The sequence below is a fragment of the Aquarana catesbeiana genome, linkage group LG03, assembly GCF_042186555.1.
Source record: "Aquarana catesbeiana isolate 2022-GZ linkage group LG03, ASM4218655v1, whole genome shotgun sequence".
Taxonomy (NCBI): Eukaryota; Metazoa; Chordata; class Amphibia; order Anura; family Ranidae; genus Aquarana; species Aquarana catesbeiana.
In genome coordinates this window covers 661,895,349-661,921,807 of record NC_133326.1, presented here as the reverse complement: position 1 = coordinate 661,921,807, position 26,459 = coordinate 661,895,349, and the positions used below count along the sequence as shown (strand labels likewise).

Sequence of the window (26,459 nt, the reverse complement as noted above, 5' to 3'; positions counted from 1 at the left end):
AGTTTTTTAGTGAAATGGTAGGGGTACTTTTGTACCCCCTTACCATTTCACACAGGGGGGGGGCCGGGATCTGGGGGTCCCCTTGTTAAAGGGGGCTTCCAGATTCCGATAAGCCCCCCGCCCGCAGACCCCCACAACCACCGGCCAGGGTTGTGGGGATGAGGCCCTTGTCCTCATCAACATGGGGACAAGGTGTTTTGGGGGGCTACCCCAAAGCACCCTCCCAATGTTGAGGGCATGTGGCCTGGTACGGTTCAGGAGGGGGGGGCCGCACTCTCGTCCCCCCCTCTTTTCCTGCGGCCTGCCAGGTTGCGTGCTCGGATAAGGGTCTGGTATGGATTTTTGGGGGGACCCCACGCCGTTTTTTTTTTTTTTTTTTTGGCGCGGGGTTCCCCTTAAAATCCATACGTATGGAATTTTGGGGGAACCCCACGTCATTTTTTTTTTTTTAATTTTGGCCGGGGTTCCCCTTAATATCCATACCAGACCTGAAGGGCCTGGTATGGAATTTAGGGGGACTCCCACGTCATTTTTTTTTTTAATTTTGGTTCGGGGTTCCCCTTTGGGGAATTCCCATGCCGTTTTTATCAATGAACTTCTATGTGTATTGTCGGCAATGCAATAGCCGCGGGTAGTTTTAAATGAGTTTTTTCCTTCAAAATGTCATTTTGCTGTCAGACTGTTCTAAACACAGGAAACATGCGCCCCCTTTACAAGCATACTATAGACACCCCCCAGGTACGAAATTTAAAGGGATATTACACTTTTATTGTATGACTTTAAGCATTATTAAAATCACTGCTCCTGAAAAAACGTCCGTTTTTGAAACTTTTTTTTGCATTGATCCATGTCCCCTGGGGCAGGACCCGGGTCCCCAAACACTTTTTATGACAATAACTTGCATATTAGCCTTTAAAATTAGCACTTTTGATTATTCATGTTCGTGTCCCATAGACTTTAACGGTGTTCGCGTGTTCGAACGAACTTTTTTCCTGTTCGCATGTTCTGGTGCGAACCGAACAGGGGGGTGTTCGGCTCATCCCTACCCCAGAACTTAGAAAATGGGAGGAAGTTCTGCTGACTTCCATCATCCAATCATGTGCAAGTTTTTCTTCCTTGCATGTGATTGGGTACTCTTTGCAAAGTGAAGCTTCATCTCATTTACTAAGCTCTGGTGCAACTGCGCTTGCAAATTCTATTTGCATTTATTAAATCTTAGTCATATACTGCAATATTATTCACATAAAAACAATCAGCGCAATATACAGTATATAAATCAAACAAGTAAAGTAAAAATAAAAATAAAAGTCGCCATCTGAACACCAGAGGAATATTTCACATCACCTCCACAGACAATAAATACACATATGGTGCAGCGCAACTAACTATAAAAAAGTCCAGGGAAGAAAAATAGACTCCCAAACTCAGAATTCCATCCACTATGGGGCCCCACTGACGAAGTCCTATTGGACGTAATGCGTACAGGAGGTAGAGGCTTTCCTGTGACGTCACCCACTGCTATCCTGAGTCCGCATTGAGCAGTGGATATGTACACCTCATGGGCCTTTCTGCAAGCTGATGAAATCGGAGTTTTTTACTTTATTTAATAAAGCTAAAGATTTTGGACAGAGAGCAGTATTAGTCTGCCTTTGTTTTATATATTACCTCAGGGAACTTGCCACACTGGAAACATTGAATCTGGATGCCTCGGATGTTTTAACCTTTGCTAGGAAAAGCACATATGATCATCCTGTTCATTCAAGGGTCAATATCCTAAGGTGAGCGGCCTGTGTGACTATTGGTAGCGAATTCCTCACCTAAGGTGGTTGACATAAACTTTCCCACTCTTTTGTTTACAAACATTTTTTTATTAACCACTTAACAACCGGCCCATAGCCAAATGACGGCTACAGGGCGGTTGTTTAACTCTGGGAGGACGTCCAGGGACGTCCTCCCAGAATTCTGCTCTCGCGCGCCCCCTAGGGCGCGCACTCGAGAGCATCCGTGATCGCCGGGTCCACAGGACCCGGCGCATCACAGATACCGGTAAATGGCCGCTGATCGCGGCCGTTTACCATGTGAAATGACGGAGCGATCACATGTAAACAAACCGGCGTCATCTGATGACGCCGGTTCCTCTCCTCCCCCTCTCCTCTCCTCCTGTGTACCGATCGGTACACAGTGACCGAAGAGGCGGATGGATGGATGGCTGCAGCGTTGTGGGCTGCATCTGTAGTGCCCACAGCGCTGCACAGAGACATCCAGCCATCCATCCATCCATGCTCAGCCATCCCTACTACTTTACATGCCCTGCAATGCTGTGCAATACTCTGCAATTCCCTCTGCAATACCCCGCAATACTCTGCCATACCCTGCAATACCCCGCAATACTCTGCCATACCCTGCAATACCCCGCAATACTCTGCCATACCCTGCAATACCCCGCAATACTCTGCCATACCCTGCAATACCCCGCAATACTCTGCCATACCCCGCAATACTCTGCCATACCCTGCAATACCTCGCAATACTCTGCCATACCCTGCAATACCCCAAAATACTCTGCCATACCCCGCAATACTCTGCCATACCCTGGAATACCCTGCAATACTCTGCCATACCCTGGAATACCCCGCAATACTCTGCCATACCCCGCAATACTCTGCCATACCCTGGAATACCCCACAATACTCTGCCATACCCTGGAATACCCCACAATACTCTGCCATACCCTGCAATACTCTGCCATACCCTGGAATACCCCACAATACTCTGCCATACCCTGGAATACCCCACAATACTCTGCCATACCCTGCAATACCCTGAAATACCCCGCAATACTCTGCCATACCCCGCAATACTCTGCCATACCCCGCGATACTCTGCCATACCCCGCAATACTCTGCCATACCCCGCAATACTCTGCCATACCCTGGAATACCCCGCAATACTCTGCCATACCCTGCAATACCCCGCAATACTCTGCCATACCCTGGAATACCCCGCAATACTCTGCCATACCCTGGAATACCCCGCAATACTCTGCCATACCCTGCAATACCCTGAAATACCCTGAAATATCCCGCAATACCCAGCCATACTCTGCAATACTCAGTGATACCCAGCCATACTCTGCCATACCCAGCCATGCTTTGCAATACCCCACAAAAATCTGCAATACTCTGCCATAACCCGCAATACTCTGCCATACCCAGCCATACTCTGCCATACCCAGCCATACTCTGCCATACTCGGTGATACCCAGCCATACTCTGCAATACCCAGTCATACTCGGCGATACTCTGCAATACCCAGCCATGCTCAGCCGTACCCAGCCTCTGTATGTGGCCAGGCTGTGGAAGTCTCACACATGTGGTATCGCCATACTCAGTAGGAGTAGGAGAATCTATTTTGGGGTGTAATTTTTGGTATGTACATGTTATGTGTTAGAAATATTGTATAAATGGACAACTTTGTGTTAAAAAAAAAAAAAAGCGTTTTAACCACTTCCCGCCTTCCGTCATACGACGTCCTTGACTTTGTGCGGGGATATCTGAATGATGGGTGCAGCTACAGGCATCATTCAGATATCATCTTTTTCAGCCGGCGATTCCCTACACCATAAGAATGATCGTAGCAGCTGTTACACTGCTTGAACGTTCTTACGGGAGGCGAGAGGGGACGCCCCCCCTCCCGCCGCCCTCCGGTGCTTCTACCGACTCACCGCTACGATCGAAGCCAGGATCTTTTTTTTTTTTTTTTTTTTTATTTCAGGAACAGCCTAGAGGTGAGATGTGGGGTCTTATTGACCCCATATCTCACTGTAAAGAGGACCTGTCATGCCATATTCCTATTACAAGGGATGTTTACATTCCTTGTAATAGGAATAAAAGTGATCAAAATATTTTTTTTTTTGGAAAAAAGTGTCAAACTAAAATAAATAAAGTAAAATGAACAATAAAAAAAAATAAAAATTTTTTAAAGCGCCCCTGTCCGTGTGCTCGCATGCAGAAGCGAACGCATACGTAAGTCCCGCCCACATATGAAAACGGTGTTCAAACCACACATGTGAGGTATCGCTGCGATCGGTAGAGCGAGAGCAATAAGTTTGGCCCTAGACCTCCTCTGTAACTCAAAATTTGTAACCAGTAAAAAATTTTAAAGCGTCGCCTATGGGGATTTTTAAGTGGTGAAGTTTGGCGCCATTCCACAAGCGTGTGCAATTTCGAAAGGTGACATGTTAGGTATCTATTAACTCGGCGTAACTTCATCTTTCATATTATGCAAAAACATTGGGCTAACCTTACTGTTTTGTTTTTTTTTAAAGCAAAAAACAGTTTTTTTTCCAAAAAAAATGCGTTCCAAAAATTGCTGCGCAAATATCGTGCGAGATAAAAAGTTGCAATGACCGCTATTGTATTCTCTAGGGTCTTTGCTAAAAAAACATATATAATGTTTTGGGGTTCTATGTAATTTTCTAGCAAATAAATGATGATTTTTACATGTAGGAGAGAAATGTCAGAATTGGCCTGGGTGCTCCAGAACGCCTGAAGGTGCTCCCCTGCATGTTGGGCCTCTGTATGTGGCCACGCTGTGTAAAAGTCTCACACATGTGGTATCGCCATACTCGGGAGTAATAGCAGAATGTGTTTTGGGGTGTAATTTGTGGTATGCATATGCTGTGTGTGAGAAATAACCTGCTAATATGACAATTTTGTGAAAAAAAAAAAAAGAAAAAAAAAAAACTTGATTTTGCAAAGAATTGTGGGAAAAAATGACAACTTCAAAAAACTCATCATGCATCTTTCTAAATACCTTGAAATGTCTTCTTTCCAAAAAGGGGTCATTTGGGGGGTATTTGTACTTTTCTGGCATGTTAGGGTCTCAAGAAATGAGATAGGCCGTCAGTACTTCAGGTGTGATCAATTTTCAGATATTGGTACCATAGCTTGTGGACGCTATAACTTTCACAAAGACCAAATAATATACACTAATTTGGGTTATTTTTACCAAAGATATGTAGCGGTATAAATTTTGGCCAAAATATATGAAGAAAAATTACTAATTTTCAAAATTTTATAACAGAAACGAAGAAAATTTTATTTTTTTTACAGATTTTTGGGTCTTTTTTCTTTTATAGCGCAAAAAATAAAGAACCCAGCGGTGATTAAATACCACCAAAAGAAAGCTCTATTTGTGTGAAAAAAAGGACAAAAAATTCATATAGATACAGTGTTGCATGACTGAGTAATTGTCATTCAAAATGTGAGAGCACCAAAAGCTGAAAATTGTTCTGGTTATTAAGGGGGTTTAAGTGCCCAGTGGTCAAGTGGTTAAAGTATATAAAATATACATACTTGACAAGATACAACAAAAAGTAGACGTCAGTAGGATATTCTTGAATACCAAAATAATAACTTTCCCATTCTTTCACTACTTATTGAGAATCTCCATAGTGGATGGACTTCTGAGTTTGGGAGTCTATTTTTCTTCCCTAGACTTTTTTATATTTAGTTGCGCTGCACCATATGTGCATTTATAATCTGCAATATATTACATTTTTGTTCTTGGGGTTCGATATTTTTTAACCCCATACCATTAGCAGAATACAGTTTTCAGTGGTCCTTTAAACCCAAACAATAAATGTTCCACCTGCAGAACTTGCACCTACTAATTTCTGTATTATCGTTTGTGTTATTTATGTAGTTGAATCAAGATATTTTATATATGCATGATTCAATCATGATTTGATATGTAAAAAAAAAAAACACATGGAGGATTCCATTGTACTTTTTGAGTCACTGACCTGGAACAAGCATGCAGATGAGAAAGTTACAGTGACATCAGATCTTTGTTCAGATCAGAACCTCAAAGTATTGAAGCCAAAGAGTCAGCATGAGATACAGGCAACTTCAGCTAACTATGACTTTCCCATTTTTCTCATTTCACAATACAGTTTCACATCCTGTACAAGAGTTTTAAAATAAGCCATTCCTAACCTCTGGAACTTTAGGCATTATGAACAAATTCATTTTTAAATGTCACAACAGAAGCGTTGAATTCTCAGCTGATGAAATTCTGCCAGCCTTGTAATGTAATAAACAGCAGGTGCTTTAAGCTGTTAGGAACTGACTGAAACCTGGCTTTCTGAGTCTTTGTTGTGATCTGTAAGAATGAATTACTTCACAGTACAAGCAGCTAGAGAGGTGTGTGAGGTATTTACTAAAGCTATTTTACTGCTTGTTAAGAATATATAAATAGTTTGAAGCAGTGTTCCAGTCATTTGTAAGTTTATTAAAAGTTTATTAACACTTTTTGTAACTGCTGACTTTTAATAAACAGACACTGACCTGTCCCACAGGTCTCCCCCTCCTATCCGCAGCGCTGTCATCCCAAGTGTGGGCACCCGGCTGTGACAGCTTGCAGCTTCACAGCTGGGCATGCACTGCACATGCGCGAGTTGCGCTGCGCTCTATTAGTGGCCAGGCAATTTTCTGGGACCTGTGACATGTCCCAGAAGATTGGAGAGAGGGAGGGGGAGAGGAAGAGTCTCCTAGGCAGCGAGGCAAAGCAAGCAGGAAGTGGGACAGGAAGTACCTGTCAAAACTAGGTACCCACTCCCCCCCAAAAAAATTACATGGCAAATGTGGCATTTAAGGGGGTGAGGAGTGCTTAAAGCAGAAGTTCCACTTTTGGGTGGAACTCCTCTTTAATGCCCATAATCTGAGAACAGGGGCACTTTAGGGTGCACCTGTAGTTAATTTAACCTTAGTAACCTGTCACCTGGTCTAAAACATATCTTTTTGCAAAGAGTGGGGCAGTATTAGAACTCCTGTCTTGTTTTTATTGTTCTTCGAGTCTCTGTTGGAGAGATTTCAGGTTAATTTATGCCCTGCTGATATTGGCTAAATCAGAGAAGATATGGGAGAAAATATGCAACAGGGACAAGGACAAAAAATAAATATGTGAGAATTATTCTAGCTGCTCCCTACTCTACATTTGTAAATCTGTCTATGTAGCTGTTGGGGATTTACCCTCATTACCTGTCTATGAAAATGTCAGCAGGATGGGAGGTAAGGATAAATCTCTCTGACAGTTCAAGATCTATCTAATAGAACCCTCTCCATATCCAAAGCTAAGAAAAGGTTTTGGCTAGACATACAATGCAATTTAAGTCACCTAAGGCTGTCATCAAGAACATCTGAAGTCTATGGTGCCCAGTTATGTAAATGCTGTGAAGAAGAATTCAGAAATTTGGGGTCTAGCCGCCCATCTCAGCCCCACCCCCCATACTTCCTATTCCTAACTACTGGTCTTTAAATGTGATTGGCGACACACTGACCAATACTGTACATAGGAAGAGGAAGCGGGTGGGTCAGAGTTTTGCTGCTGAAATTTATATTTTTCAGAACCCATATGCAGGGGAAAACCTTACAAAACCTATGGCTGCAGCATTTACTGTATGCATAGATATAAATAAACACAAGTGTTGGATTTTAAGCACTCAATACCATAACATTTTGTCTGCAGAATTAAATTTAAAACATTAGGCTGGTTATATTACCTTTATTTTCAGAAAGACTAACAGCAAGGACCTCCCAGGTGGTGATGGAATCTTTCAAGAACACATTGAGCACCTTGGTTGAAATTCTGAAGGAAGAAATTCAAGGAAAAAAAGATTAATTCCTGCATTCATATATCCGCATTCCAACAAAGGAAAAGTATAATAATAATAATAATAATAATAATAATAATAATAGTAACATTTTTAACCCATTTTCATAATGTTTTTTTATCGTCGTTATTTTGCCCTTGGTAGGGGGTATGTTTTCATCTTTTCTAAAAATAAAAAGATTTAATTTGAACATATTTATTCTATTTTGGCTTCCTCAAAATTCAGACAGAGAGAGATAATGATCTATTGACTATTGGCATTTTAGGTGATCAGGTAAAAAAAGAATAAGATTACACATGAAATTACAAGTTTTAAATAAGATAAATAAAAGTTGTGTTTCATTGGAGGTTGTCTAGTGGGGTAGAAGTGGGAGTGTGTGTTTTGAAGAAGAATATCAATTATACTAAACCAAGTTCATATTATCTTTTTTTGGGAGCAAACTAAAACTACAAAAAAACCTCAATTATTTAGCACCCCAATTCACTACCAAATTTGGACAAACTCCAAATAAACTTGATGCAGTGCCACCACAAACAACACAACAAGTTGGGTTTTAAATTCAATCGGTATCCCCACTATATACATTTGCTCTCACTTGACCTGATGAAAACATAAGAACTGAGGTCCTTACTTATCCAAACTGAAAAAACTGTTTGGAGTTGTCCCTTAATTCATAGCAATCAATTATTTTGCCCTGATAATGTTTAGCAGATCTATTTAGATCAGGAAGAAGAAAGTCTAGACAGTACCCATCCTTATCCGGTCTTTCATTCATAGTCTCTATCTTCCAAAACCAGCTTTCGGGAAATTCACTTCTGGACACAATATCAATGTCTGGAATGTAGTCATCATCATCATTACCTGCAGAAGAGAATATAAAAGTTCAGGATGGACATGCAACCTTTCTAGAGATTAATCCACCCACTTGCTTTTTATCTGGTTAGATCATCTTCCTTTTCTGAGCTCAGTTCTCTGTGGGTGCATATTGTAGCATTTCTGTGGTTTTTTTTTTTTGTTTCTTTATCCATGATTTTACTTGGAATGCTAGATTCTTCTAACAACATTCTCTTTGGTTCTCTGGATTCTATGTAAATTGCACCCTGAGTGTTTTTTGTATTTCTTTATGCCTGTTGTAGGAACATTAGACTGTAAACCCCACTAGAGGAAGGACGGTTGTGATTGTTTTGTGTGAACTGTGAGGTCCTAAGGCAGTAGTGGTCAACTTACTCAAAAAGAGGCATCTCAAGTGTGGCCTTACCAAAGAACCAAAGAACACTCACATGCATGTTCACTGTATGCATAGCTCCCAACTGTCCCTGATTTTGAGGGACTGTCCCTGATTTGGAACAAAGTCCTCCTGTCCTTCTTTCCTACTCATTTGTCTCGTATTATGGTCTGATCCATATAGTTGTACAGTGGGGACGGAAAGTATTCAGACCCCCTTAAATTTTTCACTCTTTGTTATATTGCAGCCATTTGCTAAAATTATTTAAGTTCATTTTTTCCTCATTAATGTACACACAGCACCCCATATTGAAAGAAAAACAGAATTGTTGACATTTTTGCAGATTTATTAAAAAAGAAAAACTGAAATATCACATGGTCCTAAGTATTCAGACCCTTTGCTGTGACACTCATATATTTAACTCAGGTGCTGTCCATTTCTTCTGATCATCCTTGAGATGGTTCTACACCTTCATTTGAGTCCAGCTATGTTTTATTATACTGATTGGACTTGATTAGGAAAGCCACACACCTGTCAATATAAGACCTTACAGCTCACAGTGCATGTCAGAGCAAATGAGAATCATGAGGTCAAAGGAACTGCCTGAAGAGCTCAGAGACAGAATTGTGGCAAGGCACAAATCTGGCCAAGGTTACAAAAAAATTTCTGCTGCACTTAAGAATCCTAAGAGCACAGTGGCCTCCGTAATCCTTAAATGGAAGATGTTTGGGACGACCAGAACCCTTCCTAGAGCTGGCCATCCAGCCAAACTGAGCTATCGGGGGAGAAGAGCTTTGGTGAAAGAGGTAAAGAAGAATCCAAAGATTACTGTGGCTGAGCTCGAGAGATGCAGTCGGGAGATGGGAGAAAGTTGTAGAAAGTCAATCATCACTGCAGCCATCCACTATTCGGGGCTTTATGGCAGAGTGGCCTGACGGAAGCCTCTCCTCAGTGCAAGACATGTGAAAGCCCGCATAGAATTTGCTAAACAACTTCTGAAGGACTCCAAGATGGTGAGAAATAAGATTCTCTGGTCTGATGAGACCAAAATAGAACTTTTTGGCCTTAATTCTAAGCGGTATGTGTGGAGAAAACCAGGCACTGCTCATCACCTGTCCAATGCAGTCCCAACAGTGAAGCATCGTGGTGGCAGCATCATGCTGTGGGGGTGTTTTTCAGCTGCAAGGACAGGACGACTGGTTGCAATCGAGGGAAAGATGAATGTGACCAAGTACAGGTATATCCTGGACGAAAACCTTCTCCAGAGTGCTCAGGACCTCAGACTGGGCCGAAAGTTTACCTTCCAACTAGACAATGACCCTAAGCACACAGCTATAATAATGAAGGAGTGGCTTCACAACAACTCCGTGACTGTTCTTGAATGGCCCAGCCAGAGCCCTGACTTAAACCCAATTGAGCATCTCTGGAGAGACCTAAAAATGGCTGTCCACCAATGTTTACCATCCAACCTGACAGAACTGGAGAGGATCTGCAAGGAGGAATGGCAGAGGATACCCAAATCCAGATGTGAAAAACTTGTTGCACCTTACCCAAAAAGACTCATGGCTGTATTAGATCAAAAGGGTGCTTCTACTAAATACTGAGCAAAGGGTCTGAATAATTAGGACCATGTGATATTTCAGTTTTTCTTTTTTAATAAATCTGCAAAAATGTCAACAATTCTGTGTTTTTCTGTCAATATGGGGTGTTGTGTGTACATTAATGAGGAAAAAAACTATTTAGCAAATGGCTGCAATATAACAAAGAGTAAAAAATTTAAGGGGGTCTGAATACTTTCTGTCCCCACTGTATATAAAATGCACTATTTATCTATCAAAAAAGTTTCCCAGTGCTAAACCTTTCATCCAATTTCTAAATTGTAGCATTTGTAAATTTCAAAAGCCAATATAAAGGAATAGTAGTGGTAAAAAAAGCACTTGTGGGTTTAACTAAAACATTTTTTGTATAATTCTCCTTTAAGGGGAGTGACAAGGGGTGTGTCCTATGCCTACATACTTTTGCTAATAGGTGTCCCTCATTCCCATCTTAAAATGTTAAGAGGTATGTTGTATGTAATACTAAAATAACTGCCACAGACAGTGGACATGCTACGTTAAAGACTGTGGGCATGCTACAGGAGATAGTCAGGGACTGGGAATATGTTACTGCTAGACAGCACTGCCATTACAGTCCCTGTACAAACCAATACTCATGTGCGTTCTTCCTACAGCCCCTCTTAATATTTACTTTCACCAAATTTGATATCTCTATCAACAATATCCATTAAAAAAAAGTTTTGAGAAAAAAAATACACAGAGAGAAATTGGAATGGACAGAAGGTTGTGCACCAGAGCCCAACAAAATAGGTACTACAAAAAGTGATGGATGAATACATTCCAAAGGCAGGCAGATTGGCAGAATGCAATGTTTTGCATTTGCTTGAAAGCGGGCCTTCAGAATCATATATTTCTTTCATTTGTAGATTGTAGATTTGTAAATTGTACAACTACCCGATTAAATTAAAAAAAAAAAAAAAAAACAGCTGCTCTCCTGATTTAATCATTTAAAACTTTCATGCTATATGAAGACTTTTTGTAGAGATAAATATGAATATTTATCTCTTTTAAATTAACTGTTCTGTTATTTTCAGGCATGTGTTGCCATGGACAGTCGATTTTCAGAAGAAAGTGGTTAAAGGTTTCCTTTAAATTTGCCAATAAATGATACTGATAGAGTGGACATTTTTTTTTTTAATTTGTAGTGGCCTCCACTTGTTTATGCCCCTAGGTTGCCCCTGTATCATCATTGTGCCATCCAGTTCCCCTGCTACTCTAAGTAGGTTCCCTCATTATATTGGGGTCCCCAAAATAAGAAATAAAAATAACAACACAGACTGCAAAGGAATTAGATGATTAGCAATGATGCTCATCTCCCCTGTTCTAATATATAATTCCCAGTGCCACAGTGTGACATTACTCCTTACTTCTTCCCAAAATATCCACATCTTTCTGATATTTTTCTTCTAATTTCTTCTTCTCAATGTAGGTACAGCAGTCCAGGAAGGCATCCACGCATGTCTTGTCCTCTACAATGTAGGTGGCTCTGATCTCACAGCTGTGACCCATGGGGTTCTCCCTCATGCCATCTTTGCAGCATTGTCTTATTGGCTCGTCATACTTGGAGGCTAAAAAAGATAACAAGTGGATGATGAGAACCATTTTTAACCACTTCAGCCCCGGAAGGATTTACCCCCTTCCTGACCAAGCCCTTTTTTGCGATACAGCACCGCATTGGTTTAACTGACAATTGTGCGATTGTGTGATGTTGTACCCTAAGAAAATTGACGTCCTTTTTTTCCCACAAATAGAGCTTTCTTTTGCTGGTATTTGATCACATCTGTGGTTTTTATTTTTTGTGCTATAAACAAAAAAAGAGAGAACATTTTGAAAAAAAAGCAATATTTTTTTACTTTTTGCTATAATAAATGTCCCAAAAAAATATATAAAAAACAAATTTCTTTCTCAAATTAGGCCGATATGTATTCTTCTACATATTTTTGGTAAAAAAAATCACAATAAGCGTATATTGATTGGTCTGTGCAAAAGTTATCGCAACTACAAAATAGGGGATAGATTTATGGCATTGTTATTCTTCATTTTTTTTATTAGTAATGGCGATGATCTGCGATTTTTATCGTGACTGTAATTCCCGGAATTACAGCTAGCCGACGCACCCAGCAGTCAACACCTTTTGACCCTGTTTGTTGACACCATGTACAGGAAGTATCGCACCTGGTGACGGCGGTTCGCCGCCAAACATTGTGTCACTACATGCACTGTATGCATAGTGCGTTTTTATCCTAATAAATTGAATTTTTTATACTACACTATTAGAGGCCCCCTTGTTTTCCCTTCTTTCTTTTTGGCATGATGTCTGGGATCCTGAGCCAAGTCTGATAGGGATTTATCACGGACACCCATCCATCTGAAGTCAGTCATCACCATTCAGCAACATTCGGAACAGCCATCTCCATCATCACCCAGCACACCCCACAGGGCTTTTATTTAAGCCCCTTAAGGTAAGGGCACTGTGAGCACGGATGCACTTAGATTATGCACGGATACTTATTATTATTTTTTTCATTTCAAGCACAAAAGAACTTTTATGAATATTATCACCATTGATGTCACACTTACTGATGATTCATCTCCGCCAATGAATTTTGGTTTTTCACCATCAGTACCATCTTGTTGTGATTTACATATGTCACTTATTTTCATTATTTCACTATTGGACTATTTTTCATTTTATTAGTCGATTGTGTATATTTTATACTTTCACCTGGTGACTCAGTACACGCTTATACACAGGTCACGCATGTGAACTAGTTCTTATTCCTATTTATGTGTTTTGCGCGAAATCATTTACAGATTCATTCATTGTTTTGTGGTGGTTATGTGTACACTATAGATTTTGCAGCAACACACTTTAGTTTTTTTTATTATACGGTAGTTCATGTGGTATTGTTTAGTAGCGCAGAGGTCCTTTCACGATTAACTAATTCACCCAGTTATTGTTTTTAAAATTAAACTATAATGGTTTAGGGTCAATTTTGTTTTATTTATTTTTTCTTCTATTAGCGTATTATCTTTTATATTTACTATCTGTATAATATATTTTTTATTATTAAAGGAGATGTTCACCTTTTGGAACATGTTACATCCCAGATAGCAAGCAATTGCGCTGTTGCTATCCAATCAGAGGCTGGGGTAGGAGATGTGATTAAGGAAGCAGAACTTCAGTTATCCATTAGATGGGCACTTACCATTCCTGTAATATTGGGTAGGAGCTGTTGCATTGTGAAAAAGATACTTGCAGCTATATGAAAAGGTAGGACATCCGGTATATATAGGGGTTGCTGAAATTTCGATTTTTGCCTGCAGTTTGCATTTAAGGTAACATGTACATTTTTATGAGATTAGTGGACCTGTACAGGTATTACTGAATCATTTTCTCACCATATGAGTTCTGCAGTTCGATCAGCTGGGCTGTGGAGCGTCGTTTCCGTGCCACAGGAGCCACGCATTGAGGTTCTAAATTACAAGAGAATAGAATATTAACCACTTGCCTACCAGGCCAATTCTGACATTTCTCTCCTACATGTAAAAATCATATTTTTTTTGCTAGAAGATTACATAGAACCCCCAAACATTATATATGTTTTTTAGCAGAGACCCTAGACAAAAAAAAGGTGGTTGTTGCAACTTTTTATCTCCCACGGTATTTGCGCAGCAATTTTTCAAACGCGTTTTTTTTTTAAAGAAAACTGTTTCATGCATAAAAAAAAAAAAAAAAAACAGTTAGCCCAATTTGTTTGCATAATGTAAAAGCTGATGTTATGTCATGTAAATAGATACCTAACATGTCATGCTTCAAAATTGCACACGCTCGTAAAATGGCGCCAAACTTTGGTACTTAAAAATCCCCATAGACGACGCTTTAAAAATTTTTACAGGTTATATGTTTTGAGTTACAGAGGAAGTCTAGGGCAAGAATTATTGCTCTTGCTCTAACATTTGTGGTGATACCTCATATGTGTGGTTTGAACACCGTTTACATATGTGGGCGCGACTTACATATGCGTTCGCTTCTGCATGCATTAATTTTTTTTTTTTTATTATTGTTAATTTTACTTTTATTTTTCTAGTTTGACACTTTCTTTTTACATTTGTTTTGATCATTTTTATTCCTATTACAAGGAATGTAAACATCCCTTGTAATAGGAATAAGCAGGGCAGGTCCTCTTTACAGTAAGATCTGGAGTCAATAAGTCCCCACATCTCACCTCTAGGCTGGAAAGCCTGAAATTAAAAAAAAAAAAGATCTCTGCTTCCCAGCCGAGGCGGCGCCATTTTTTTAAATGCAGGGGCCGGGCGTGACGTCATAACAGGGAGGGGGGAGCAGGTACCTGTTTTTGACAGGTACCCTTCCCCACTTTCGGGAGACTGCACCGCGGTCGCCATCCCCTGGAAGTTCGGCCCCCCTCCTCCTTCCTCCGCCACAGGGCCAGTTAGAAAGTGCAGTGAGCTTCGCACATGCTCAATAGGGAACTGACTGTGAAGCTGAAAGGCTTCACTACCAGTTTCCCTTACCAAAAATGGCGGCGACAGCACCCGAAAGCTGATCTGAAAATCGGGTGGGATGTCGACATCGCGGAAACCCTGGACAGTCCTAATATAAAAAGTCAGCAGCTACAGTATTTATAACTGCTGACTTTTCATTTTTATGGGGGAAGGTAATCCCCCCCCCCCCAGGTCACCTGAACTAGTGTCCAAATTGGAAGATTTCCCCTATATTACTCTTCTGGGGACAACCCAAAAAAAATTAGGTTTTATTTTATTTTTAATGATAATGGTACAGAGGACAAATAGAGAAGGGAAATCTCCCTAATGGGGGCACAGACAGCAATAAAAACCTAATAAGTGTTCTAATCCATCTCTACTCTATCCAACAAAAAATACATTTCCTTTACTGTACTTTACTTTACCATTACAAGGAAAATAAAAGGGAGCCAACCTGATCTCTGCAGAGTGTCCACCTTTGTACTGGATTGAACAGCCAAGCCAGCATCATAAAACACCCCCATATTGTCAGCACCACTTCCAGGGGTACATCCAAGATCTGACTTCTCCACTGAATTCCACACCTAAATAGGATAGAGAAAGGGGCAGGGTAGTTCTTCAAGCCACAATATTCCCTGTTTTTGTACATTATTTATTTAAGTAAAGAATCTGCCATCATACAAGTGTTATACTGTGTCAAAATAGCACATAATATTCAGTGGATATGAACATTAATTCCATTAACAAACAACATGCAGCAAATAGGATAGAAATATATTCAATTCCAATTAACATTACTGAACATATTATGTAGTTTAACATATTTTGGCTCATCAAACCAGATCATTTAATCCCTGAGATGAATAAATGATGGCATGGACAGTCAGAGGAGGGGAAAATAAGAAAATAAGAAAATGATGTAAATTAAATCTAAAATAAAAATTAAAAAAAAAATGTACATTTTAAGGTAGCACAGGTATCACAAAGTTTATTCATGAAGTCTAATTTGCCTAAACCCTTTTTGGATCAGATTGGTTGTGCTCACCTTGCTCTGGGATATCTTGAACTTGCTGTTAAGTACATAGACACCTTTGTCTACAGCTACCATTCCCACAGAGGCCTTGTGATCTGCTTTCAACTTTAACTTCATGGAAGAACCAGGACTTTGAACTTTGTTGTCTCGATCTGTGTTACCCGTCACCTCCAGCTGAAAAATAACATAAATACGTCGTTAGAAAAACCAAAACTATACATTTTTGCAGATCTACATGCATGAATTTACATAATATCAGTAAAGTCTATAACATGGCTTTGCAGGCTTTCCTGGGTTCAAGGGACATCATCTGTAGGTACTGCAACAAACATTACCAATAGGTACTGGACCAGGGGTTGGATATGAGATATCTGCCTTTAAGTTTGCGCTAATTTGTTACTTAGGGTACTTTCACACTGGGGCTCACAGCGGTGCTTTACCGTCGATTTAGCGGCGCTTTACGGCTGCTACCGAGGTGCTTTTAACCCCTGCTAGTGGCTGAAGAAGGGATTAATAGCGTCTGTGTTGCAGTGTTTCCGAAGCGTTTTTCCACCTATAACCTTAAATAATGAGTGAACTTTAAAGTGCAACGAAAGGCTTCTGTATAACAGTCTAAATAAATCCCAAATCCAGTCATTATGTGGTGCACAGGTCTCACAAAGTAAACAATAAATGTTTTTTTACCTTCCCTGACTGAGCCAAATTCTCCTTTATCTGTTCCTCTCACGTTCCCCATCCCAGACACTGCAGCTAAAAGTGACAGAGTTCCAATAGCAGAGGCACTATTATGAATCCATTAAAGTAGGTTGCATTAGGTGGACTTCACTTGCCGGATCAATGGGTATTTGTTGCACTTTGCAACTGTGAAGATGAAAGTCTAAATCTAAATAAGTCTAAATATGTGCTACAGCACATATTTTTTCATGGGAGGCCATAGCTTTACTTTAAGGAATCTCTGTTGCTTAAATAAAGTTGAAAATAAAAATAATTGTACCTGTATTTACATGCTTGCTTAGAAAAATCGCCACTCTCCCAGTCCAGTCTGTGTTGTTAACATGTGTGAGATGGCCTCAGCCTTACACCACTCCACATGCCACGTCCCCTGATATGTTTCCACCGGGCTTAGTCATAGAGACCCAGTGGGTGGGGCAAAACATGTCAGAGGGCTTGGCTTATGGAGTTGTGTAAAGCTGAGGCCATCTCACACATGTCAACAACATAGACAAGCATTCTACACACTACTAGATGGTGATATTTCGATAGGTAGAAGAGGCCTCAGGTCTTCCCTGAAGCCCAGAGTGACCCTTAGCCTTTTGGAGACACCCTCCAATCCTTACGGTGAACTCCTTCCTTAAACCTCCCTACTTCTACTTTCTCCCTACTAACCCACCCTCATTTCTTCTTCCATCCGTCCTCCCTCTTGCCCTTTATTTCTTATCTTTCCCCTCTCTTTTTTATCAACATATGACTCTTCTTTCTCTCTTTACATTTTATAATAGTACTTCTCATAAAAACTTTGGCTAATTCAACTTTGGCTTTACCATTTCAAAAAATGTACCCCTCCAGCCATATTTTGATGTGTCAACTAGGCTAATTATCAATCCTAATTCCACTTTACAATGCCTGCATTTACTTGGGATGTGTGGCTTGGAGATGACTCCAAAAATATAAACCTGTAAAGAAAAATATTTATGCTGCTGGACGCCACTTTAATGAAGGCAAATCTCCTCTTGAAGCCTCTTTGGAAATTGACACTTCCAAGATTGCTGATCTCCTGGGAAACAGTAGTTACATAGGGGTCAGCGTGAGGTACTACTCAGCACAGCGGGAGACACAGGAGATAGACACTCCCAGAAATGTTGGTTTCTGAAGACACTTCAAGGGGCCAATTTCAGTTCATCAGAGCAGCCATCGCATTGCATGACTATGACATTACATGGCAGAGATGTGCTCATGCCCCTACAGGCTGCTAAAGGCATATGCCGAAACACCACATTGGCGTTAAAGCTGAGCTCTCCAAAAAAAGGGCAACATTTCTCCGAACAGACAATAATGTAACTATTTAGGTTCCATGGCGCAGTTCTTAAATTCTATACTCTGTACACTATGGATAACATTCGTATTTACACTTCTCTCTCCATGCGGCATTTCTGAGCCAGTGCTACTTGACTTGCACCGGACTTCATCAGCCCAATTACCTGTCACCTCAATTGAATCCCTGGAAGCTTGACTTTGTTCAGAACGTATGCTTATTCTCCCTTGAGGCCTTACTCCATCTTCTGTTACAGACAGGCAGAGTCCCCAAGATGCCCCATACCGCAAGTTGGACCTGAGTTTGGGGTACCTTTTGCCAGGAAAGGAGCCTAAGCACACAATCTCTTTCACTACCGGGGCCCTCCATCGCCTATGCCAAGTCGCCTCCACTTGACTGGATGTCTGCTATATTCACATAGACACCAGTACTGTAGTGCTTAGGAACAGCAATATAGCCTTCTCTGGTTAGGTTGTCTGCACATTAGACCTTTGCACTGCATCTTCTGTTTGTAGGTTCTTGTAACAACAAAGTTATTTTACTAATAAATGATACAGATAACTCCTTTTTACAAACATCTTTCCTAATACAAGTGCTTTCTTGGCCATTGAGGTATGCATACCTTTTGGAGAATAGGAAATCTTTAAAACTTTTATTCAAGTCCGTTAGTCCATATCCTGGAATCAGGGCTCGAGTCCTGCAGCGCATAAGAATGGCTTTCCTGTACTTTTTCCACAGCTGGAACGCCGTTTTATGTTAGCAGTCATGTCCTGCAGGGCCAACACTGCAACTGCGCATGTGCCGTTCCGAAGTCTGTAAAGCTTGTACATGATAGCCCATTTTCAGCTGGGCGGGCACAGTGGTATAATGGCGCAATTTTTGAATGGAAGGCAGTAACACTCGGTCTCTCAGTGCCTCACCACAACAGAGAGCAGGAGAACAGTAGCAGTACACTGATGTGAGTATCTCATGGCGGCACCTCACCACAGCAGAGAAGGGGACACTAATGTGAGGGGGGCAGAGGTGGAGATTACTAGTGGGGAGTGATGCGGGCAGAGGAGGACATTACTGTGGGGGGGGGGTAAAGGGGGCAGAGGTGGACATACTGGGGGGGTGAAGGGGGCAGAGGAGGCCATTACTAAGTGAGGGTGAAGGGGGCAGAGGAGGACATTACTGGGGAGGAGAAGGGGACAGAGAAGGACAGTGCTGTGGGGGCAGGGTTTGAGTCATGCAGAAACGCATGGGAACACACTTTTTTATTTTTGAGGTGGGGGGAATCTTGGGTGAGTTCCCACACTTTTTTTCCCAGGACTTGACCCCTGCCTGGAACTCTGGCAGGGTTCCTGCCAAGGGGGGTAAAAAAAGTAAGGTATCAATCACATACTCAGCACACCTCCTATTGCCTTTCCATACATGGAGCGACCTCTCTCTTACCCCGAGGCAGTACCTATTAACTGTTGGCCCCAGCAGAGGATGGTGCCACCCAAAAAGCCCAGGAAAGCCTGACCAGCAGAGTTAACTCCTGACTTCCCAGAGGCACCAACTCAGCAAGGCAACATAATTAAACAACACAACATTTAGCACTTACAAAGAATGACTAAAAGGGATGACAGGATGATTATATTATTACATATACAGTAATCCGCATTGTTATTCCATATACAGTAATCGTATAAAGTGAGTTAGAAAAGAGCATAATAATTAAGTTTAAGGAAAGTGATGGTGCTCACCGTTCCCATGCAGGTATCTGCCACGTCCACCCAAATAGAGTCAGATACAATGTCGTTTCCTACAATATAATATGCTATCAGGCGGAACGATGGTATGTAATCCACTGTGATCGGAATGTTCATTGTCACCAGGGCCTGGCCAGCCAGCCGTTGTTGTCTGTCTACTTTCAACACCCTGCCCTTGTTCATGATCTGTTGAGAGGCAAAAGACATCATAAAAATCACATAAAAAGCGCCCTCTTTAACTCCAATGAAAATGAAAAAAAAAAAGATATTTCATCGCTGGTAATAGGTTGTGTTAGAACTGTCCTACACATTAAGCTTCCATTTTTTCTGTCCACTGAACACAGTGTCATATTAGAGCTGCTGTAAAACAAGGAAAATGAGATAGTCCTTTTCTGTTTTATTAAACACTCCTGTCTAAACAAAACAGTTTTTTTATAATGCAGTTTCTAATGACAGAGCTGTGACATGTTAACCTAACAACAACCTTGTCTCTGAAGTTGGGTTAGCTTATAAAATCTAAATGAATGTCTTAATCTTAATACCCTCAGACTAAAAAAAGCTGCCTGTCTGCCTTGTATTTTCTAATGATAACATCAGTTGTGTACCTAGGGTGGGTCAGGGGCAGTCAACTGCCATAGGTACAGCCAGTTGCAGAGTGTTACGTGAATGCGGGCACAGCTGGATGGCTTGATATCTCTTCCAATGGTGCCTGTATAGGATTTTTCATCTCAGTGACAGCTCATCGCCTAAAGCATGATGAATGGTAGGGGCAGCACTTTCAGCAACATGGACACACAGGCCATCTGCCCGACATGTAGGGACCTAGTAGTAAACATCATGGTCCTAATAAGGAAACACTTTACTATGACAGTAAGGCAATGACATCATAAGAGAAGGGGCTTCCACAATGTATTGTGTCATCCACCAATCAATGCAATGACATCATAAGAGAAGGGGCTTCCACAATGTATTGTGTCATCCACCAATCAATCAAGGTGGGATACCAACTGGGTCTTGATCACACATGGATGGAAGGTTTGTCCTGGGGTGGGGCCCTCCCAAATGAACCAACAAAGGATTCAACAATCTTAGCATAACTTGCTTTACATTTTCAAATTGGTGGGGTGGCGTTATATCTTATTCTAGAGGCTAACATCCCATGGGGAATAAGTAAAACAGTAGAATTACCACGTAGGTGAAATGTGTGATTTGGTTTTGAACTGCAGCATTGGTGTTGCGGATGTTGAAGTTCACATTAAGGTTATCTCCAGGTTTGACCTCGGCAGTGGTGATACCAATATGTAGGTAATTGCCGTTTGAGTTGTAGGCAACCGCTGTCATCGTTGCAGAGGCTTCTCTATCAGCTGACAAACCCTGAGACGTTTTCACCTATAGAAGAGAAGGTGATATAGTATAGAGTTTCATTATAAAAACTGATAAAATAATGCAGAATGTATTCCTCCCACATTGAAACAGCCTCCATTTCCAGATATAATCGAGCAGTTGTGGTAGACTCACCTGACATTGAATGCCTCAGTGTGGCCCTGGACATCAACAAAGCTTCACATAAAGTACTCAGTGAATTTAATGCTGCAGACATGCTACAGTAGATGGTCAGAGACTGTAGATATGCTACAGGAGATCGCCAGAAACTGCAGACATGCTACAGTAGATGATCAGAGACCGCAGACATGCTACGAGAGATGTTCTGAGACTCCAGACATACTACAGGAGATGGTCAGGGACTAAAACTCCAGACATGCTACAAGATATTGTCAGAGACTGCAGACATGTTTCAGAAGATGGTCAGCAAAGACTGTAGACATGCTACGTGAGATGGTCAGGCATTGCAAGCACTCTACAGGAGATGGTCAGAGACTGTACATGCTACAAGAAAAGTCAGAGACTGCAGACATACGACAGGCATGGTTGAATACTGGGGACATGCTGCAGGGAATTTACAGACTGTTGGCTTTTCACAAAAGACCACTAGAGATGCTTTTATAGTCTCTTTACAAATCAATGCCCCAACATTTGTGCACCTTATGTACAGCCCCCCTAAAATGACTGTCATCACATATGACATTTGCCTCACAAAGATCCACAATAAAAGGTCAGAGAAAAAAAATAAAAAAGGGAAATATAGAATGAACAGCACAGAAAAGGGTAGATGTTTCAGACTTTGGGCTTTTACCGGGTCACATTTCAGCATTAAACCCCATAAAACATTATGATAGCAGTAATGTTTACTAGATGAATGTTATCAACTACCTTTAAATTTAACAGACGGGGATAGCAATGACATAAAATATAGATGAGCAGAGAATGCAGCAGACAATAGGAGACCTCCCCTTGGAGACCAGGATGGTACAGAGGATCACTCACAGTTATTTGCAGGCGAATGATATTAGCAGCAGTGTTCAACGTCAGTCGAGATGTTCCCTCAGGTCCAGTCAAACCTTCAACGTTTCCCGGTTGTGCCACCACCTTGATCCGGTTAGCTGGAGAACCATCGGGGTTTGTGACAAACACCTGAGGAATAGGAAAGAATGCACAGCCAGCCTTAGATTCTATAGTGCAACATTTTATGAAAGGCACTCCCTTCCCAGTGAAAGAAAAAAGATTTTTTACTCAGTTTTCTTAAAATTTTTTCTTCCTTTAATTAAATTTTTAGCAAGACTTTCACTCCAAGATTTTGAGGTGGCAACTGAAATATCAACAAGAAAGGAAAGGGAAAAGAAAAAAGGAAAGTGAAAGGGAAAAGAAAGAAAGGAAAGGGAAAAGAAAAAGAAAGGAAAAAGGCAAAGAAAAGGGGGTGGGGAAATAGAAAGGAAGGGAAAAGAAAGAAAATGAAAATCAAAAGGAAAGGGAAATAAAGAAAATGAAAGGGAAAGCGAAAAGAAAGAAAAGGTAAACTAAATTGGAAAGGAAAATAAATGAAAAGATAAAGGGGAAAGAAAGGAAAAGGAAAAAGGAAAAGGGAAAGGCTACAAAAGGGGAAGGGAAAGGGAAAATAAAGAAAAGGAAAAGGAAAGGGAAAGGCAAAAAAAAAGGGAAAGGAAAGGCAAAAGAAATTAAAAGGAAATAGAAAGAGAAAGGTAAAGGGAAAAGAAAGCAAAAGGAAAAAGGAAAAGAGAAAGGATATGAAATAAAGATTGACCCTAGTGTATGAATGTGAGTTGGGGACCTTGGATTGTGGGCTCCTTGAGGGTAGGGACTGATGTGAGTGTGCGATGTATGTGTGGAGCGCAGCGTAAAATTGACGGCGCTATATGGGTACCTTAAATAAATAATATATAATAGAGGAGTATCTTAATGAGACACAATGTACAGGGATAGGGACAATTGTAGACACACACCCACACTCGCTCAGGTTGAACTGGATGGACTAATGTCTTTATTCAACCTTACTAACTATGTAACTATGAAAAGGGAAAATAAAGGAAAGGGGAAGGGAAAATAAAGAAAGGATAAGGAAAATAAAAATATTAGCCAATGTACTAATTGAAAGCTCATTTCTCTAATGGAATCAGTGAATTAAATTTGTTCTGCTTTTATTCCTTAAAAATGTAATAAACACTACGTCGTTCCCAAGTGTTAAGTGATATTGGGTAGGTGTACAGCATTACTTTATGTTTGATGATCTGTTGAATCATAACACTAATCCATAATTCCTCCTACAGTGAAGCTGTGTTTGGGTCATACCAACTCAGTAGAAGCTATTTATGCCTTCAAGAAGATGTGAGGTTAAATTCCAGACATTTCATTTTCTAAATGTTATCAACATATTTTAGATAAGATGCACAACATCCTTACTGTAAGGTCAAAGGGCATTCCAGGCTTGAAATACTTAGAAGTTTTAGTGAAGAGGACTTTATAGGGAGATTTCACAATATGAATATTTTCTAACTCGGCTTCCACCATTTCACTGCCTGGAAGAGAGAAGGAACAGATGTTAAAGGCACGTCACTAAAATGGAACAGATAAATGTAAAATATTTGAAACAGCTACAATGCTTTTTATTACTTAGAAAACAATCCTTTAATGCAGTCTATGTTTCCAGCTATAACATTATTTGTTTTGGGTGTAATGAGGAAATGTATTCCCTTCTCTCTTTGTTATGGTGCCCAAACAGGAAGTGAAGGAAGTCTCTTCAGTTGGGTTGTAGACAACAAATAAAACTATTTTTATTTATTTATGGGTTACAGTTTTGGGGTGCAGCTATGGGAATACAGATAAACAAAAATATGTTTTTTTTCTCTCTCTCTCTCTCTCTCTCTCTCTCTCTCTCTCTCTTTTGTATATGTTTTGATAATGCAAGGCGCTTGCTAATTTTTTGAGGGATACCTGAAGCTCTTTTTACCTTATTGTATCCATTATTATAGTTTGGAGTTAAAGTGATGTCCCTAGTTTAGTGGTGTTAATTTAAGGGCATCACTCTGGGAGGTAGGACAGAACATATTTGCCTTTATGCTGATGGTGGCTATGTTTGATGATTGAGACCTTTGGAATTAATAGGGCGTACACACAGTCGGACTTTGTTCGGACATTCCGACAACAAAATCCTAGGATTTTTTCCGACGGATGTTGGCTCAAACTTGTCTTGCATACACACGGTCACACAAAGTTGTCGGAAAATCCGATCGCTCTGAACGCGGTGACGTAAAACATGTACGTCGGGACTATAAACGGGGAAGTGGCCAATAGCTTTCATCTCTTTATTTATTCTGAGCATGCGTGGCACTTTGTCCATCGGATTTGTGTACACACGATCGGAATTTCCGACAATGGATTTTGTTGTCGGAAAATTTTATCTCCTGCTCTCCAACTTTGTGTGTCGGAAAATCCGATGGAAAATGTCCGATGGAGCCCACACACGGTCGGAATTTCCGACAACACACTCCGATCGGACATTTTCCATCGGAAAATCCGACCGTGTGTACGGGGCATTACAGTATTCAGGGATCAAGATAAATTGGGAGAAATCTGCTTTGATGCCTTTATATCCTGCATCGTGGACTGATGTCTGGTCTCACTCTCCCCTAAAGGTAGTTACCTCTTTTAAATATTTGGGGATCTTAATCACAGTGTACCCATCTGATGCATTAGTGGCTAACATGTCTCCCCTAATTGAATTTTTTAAAATGAAAAGATTTTGTTGCCAAAAGCCCATGGCCTATGTTGGGTTTCCACAAATCAAACCTGTTTGTAGTAACATTGCCTTCTCTGCATCTGGGTACCACTGGTCTGTCGCCACCAAGAACCAGGAAGCTGTTTTTTCCAGTATAGGGGGCAAACAAAACGCCAGATATTGACACTATGGGGGTTATTTGCTAAAACTGCATGGTGCAAAATCTGGTGCAGCTCTGCATAGAAACCAATCAGCTTCCAGGTTTTATTGACAAAGCTTAATTGAACCAGCTCAAGTTTTAAGCTGATTGTCTACCATGCACAGCTGCACCAGTTTTAGTATATCTCCCCCTATATGAATGGTGCAAGAAGTTTTTAGACATTTCATCACTATAAGAGCTTGTTCCCCCCCCCCCCCCCCCCACACACACACACACACACACAACACATGCAATAAGGTGTTAGCATGCATTTTTACAGCATTTTATACACATTGGAGGGAGGTTTTCTTTTTATTTTTTTTTCCTTCCCCTCCTTTTCCCCCTCCCCCTTCCTATATATATATATATACTTATGATCTATATGCAGTATATATTTTTATAGTTTCTACGCAGCATCCACGCATCCACCTGCATTTGTCCCCCAAGTCACGTGTATTGTGCCCAAGGTGCTGAGATAATACATTTCTCTTTTTTTGGAGACTGCTAGGGGAATTGTCTCCTTTTCAATTTCCCAGTGTATCTGTGCCTACATAGTACTGAATTATCATCATTAACATGTAATGAATTCCCTGTGAAGGTCCCTTCCTGTACTCACCTGAGTCAGTAACTACTGTGACAGACATGTAAAGGGTGAACTGGAGCATGTCATCTTCTTTCTTAAAGTTCTTCACAAAATCTTTTCTCTCTAAAGTAACCGTACCATCTCCATTTTCGATCTAAGTGATAAAACATGAGAAAAAGAAAAAAAGAATGTATTGTTAACTACTTGACCCCGGAAGTTTTCACGCCCTTAATGACCAGGCCATTTTTTACGATGCGGCACTGCATTACTTTAACTGACAATTGCGCGGTCATACGACGCTGTACCCAAATAAAATTGATGTGCTTTTTTTTCCACAAATACAGCTTTCTTTTGGTGGTATTTGATCACCTCTGTGATTTTTATTTTTTACACTATAAACACAATGGCATTTTTATTTATTTAATTTTTTTTACTAGTAATGTCGACGGTCAACTTTTTTAGCGGGACTGCAACATTGTGGCGTAAAAATCGGACACCTAACTAACACTTGTGACACTTTTTTGGGAACCAGTGACATTATTACAGTGATCAGTGCTAAAAATATGCAATGTTACTGTACTAATGACACTGGTAGGGAAGGGGTTAACACCAGGTGCGATCAAAGGGTTAAGTGTGTCCCAAGGAGGTGCTTGCTAACTGTGTGGGGGATGGACTGACTGGGGGAACACAGAGATCCGTATTCTCCTCTGTCCGAACGGCGAT

At 40.7% G+C, this 26,459-nt stretch overlaps 1 protein-coding gene across 1 annotated transcript in view; it reads right to left on the bottom strand.

Moving 5' to 3' along the window:
* Positions 1-26,459, bottom strand: part of C3 (complement C3) — a 130,189-nt gene that overhangs the window by 83,526 nt on the left and 20,204 nt on the right. Inside the window, exons 9-19 of the mRNA XM_073622812.1 lie at positions 25,770-25,890; positions 23,640-23,755; positions 22,209-22,355; positions 21,012-21,212; positions 19,818-20,009; positions 16,068-16,229; positions 15,477-15,606; positions 13,919-13,993; positions 11,884-12,084; positions 8,425-8,536; positions 7,565-7,650 (exon numbers count right to left, since the gene is read on the bottom strand). Of these exons, the coding sequence (XP_073478913.1) occupies positions 7,565-7,650; positions 8,425-8,536; positions 11,884-12,084; positions 13,919-13,993; positions 15,477-15,606; positions 16,068-16,229; positions 19,818-20,009; positions 21,012-21,212; positions 22,209-22,355; positions 23,640-23,755; positions 25,770-25,890 (1,543 nt within the window). The remainder of the gene's footprint in view (positions 1-7,564; positions 7,651-8,424; positions 8,537-11,883; positions 12,085-13,918; positions 13,994-15,476; positions 15,607-16,067; positions 16,230-19,817; positions 20,010-21,011; positions 21,213-22,208; positions 22,356-23,639; positions 23,756-25,769; positions 25,891-26,459) is intronic.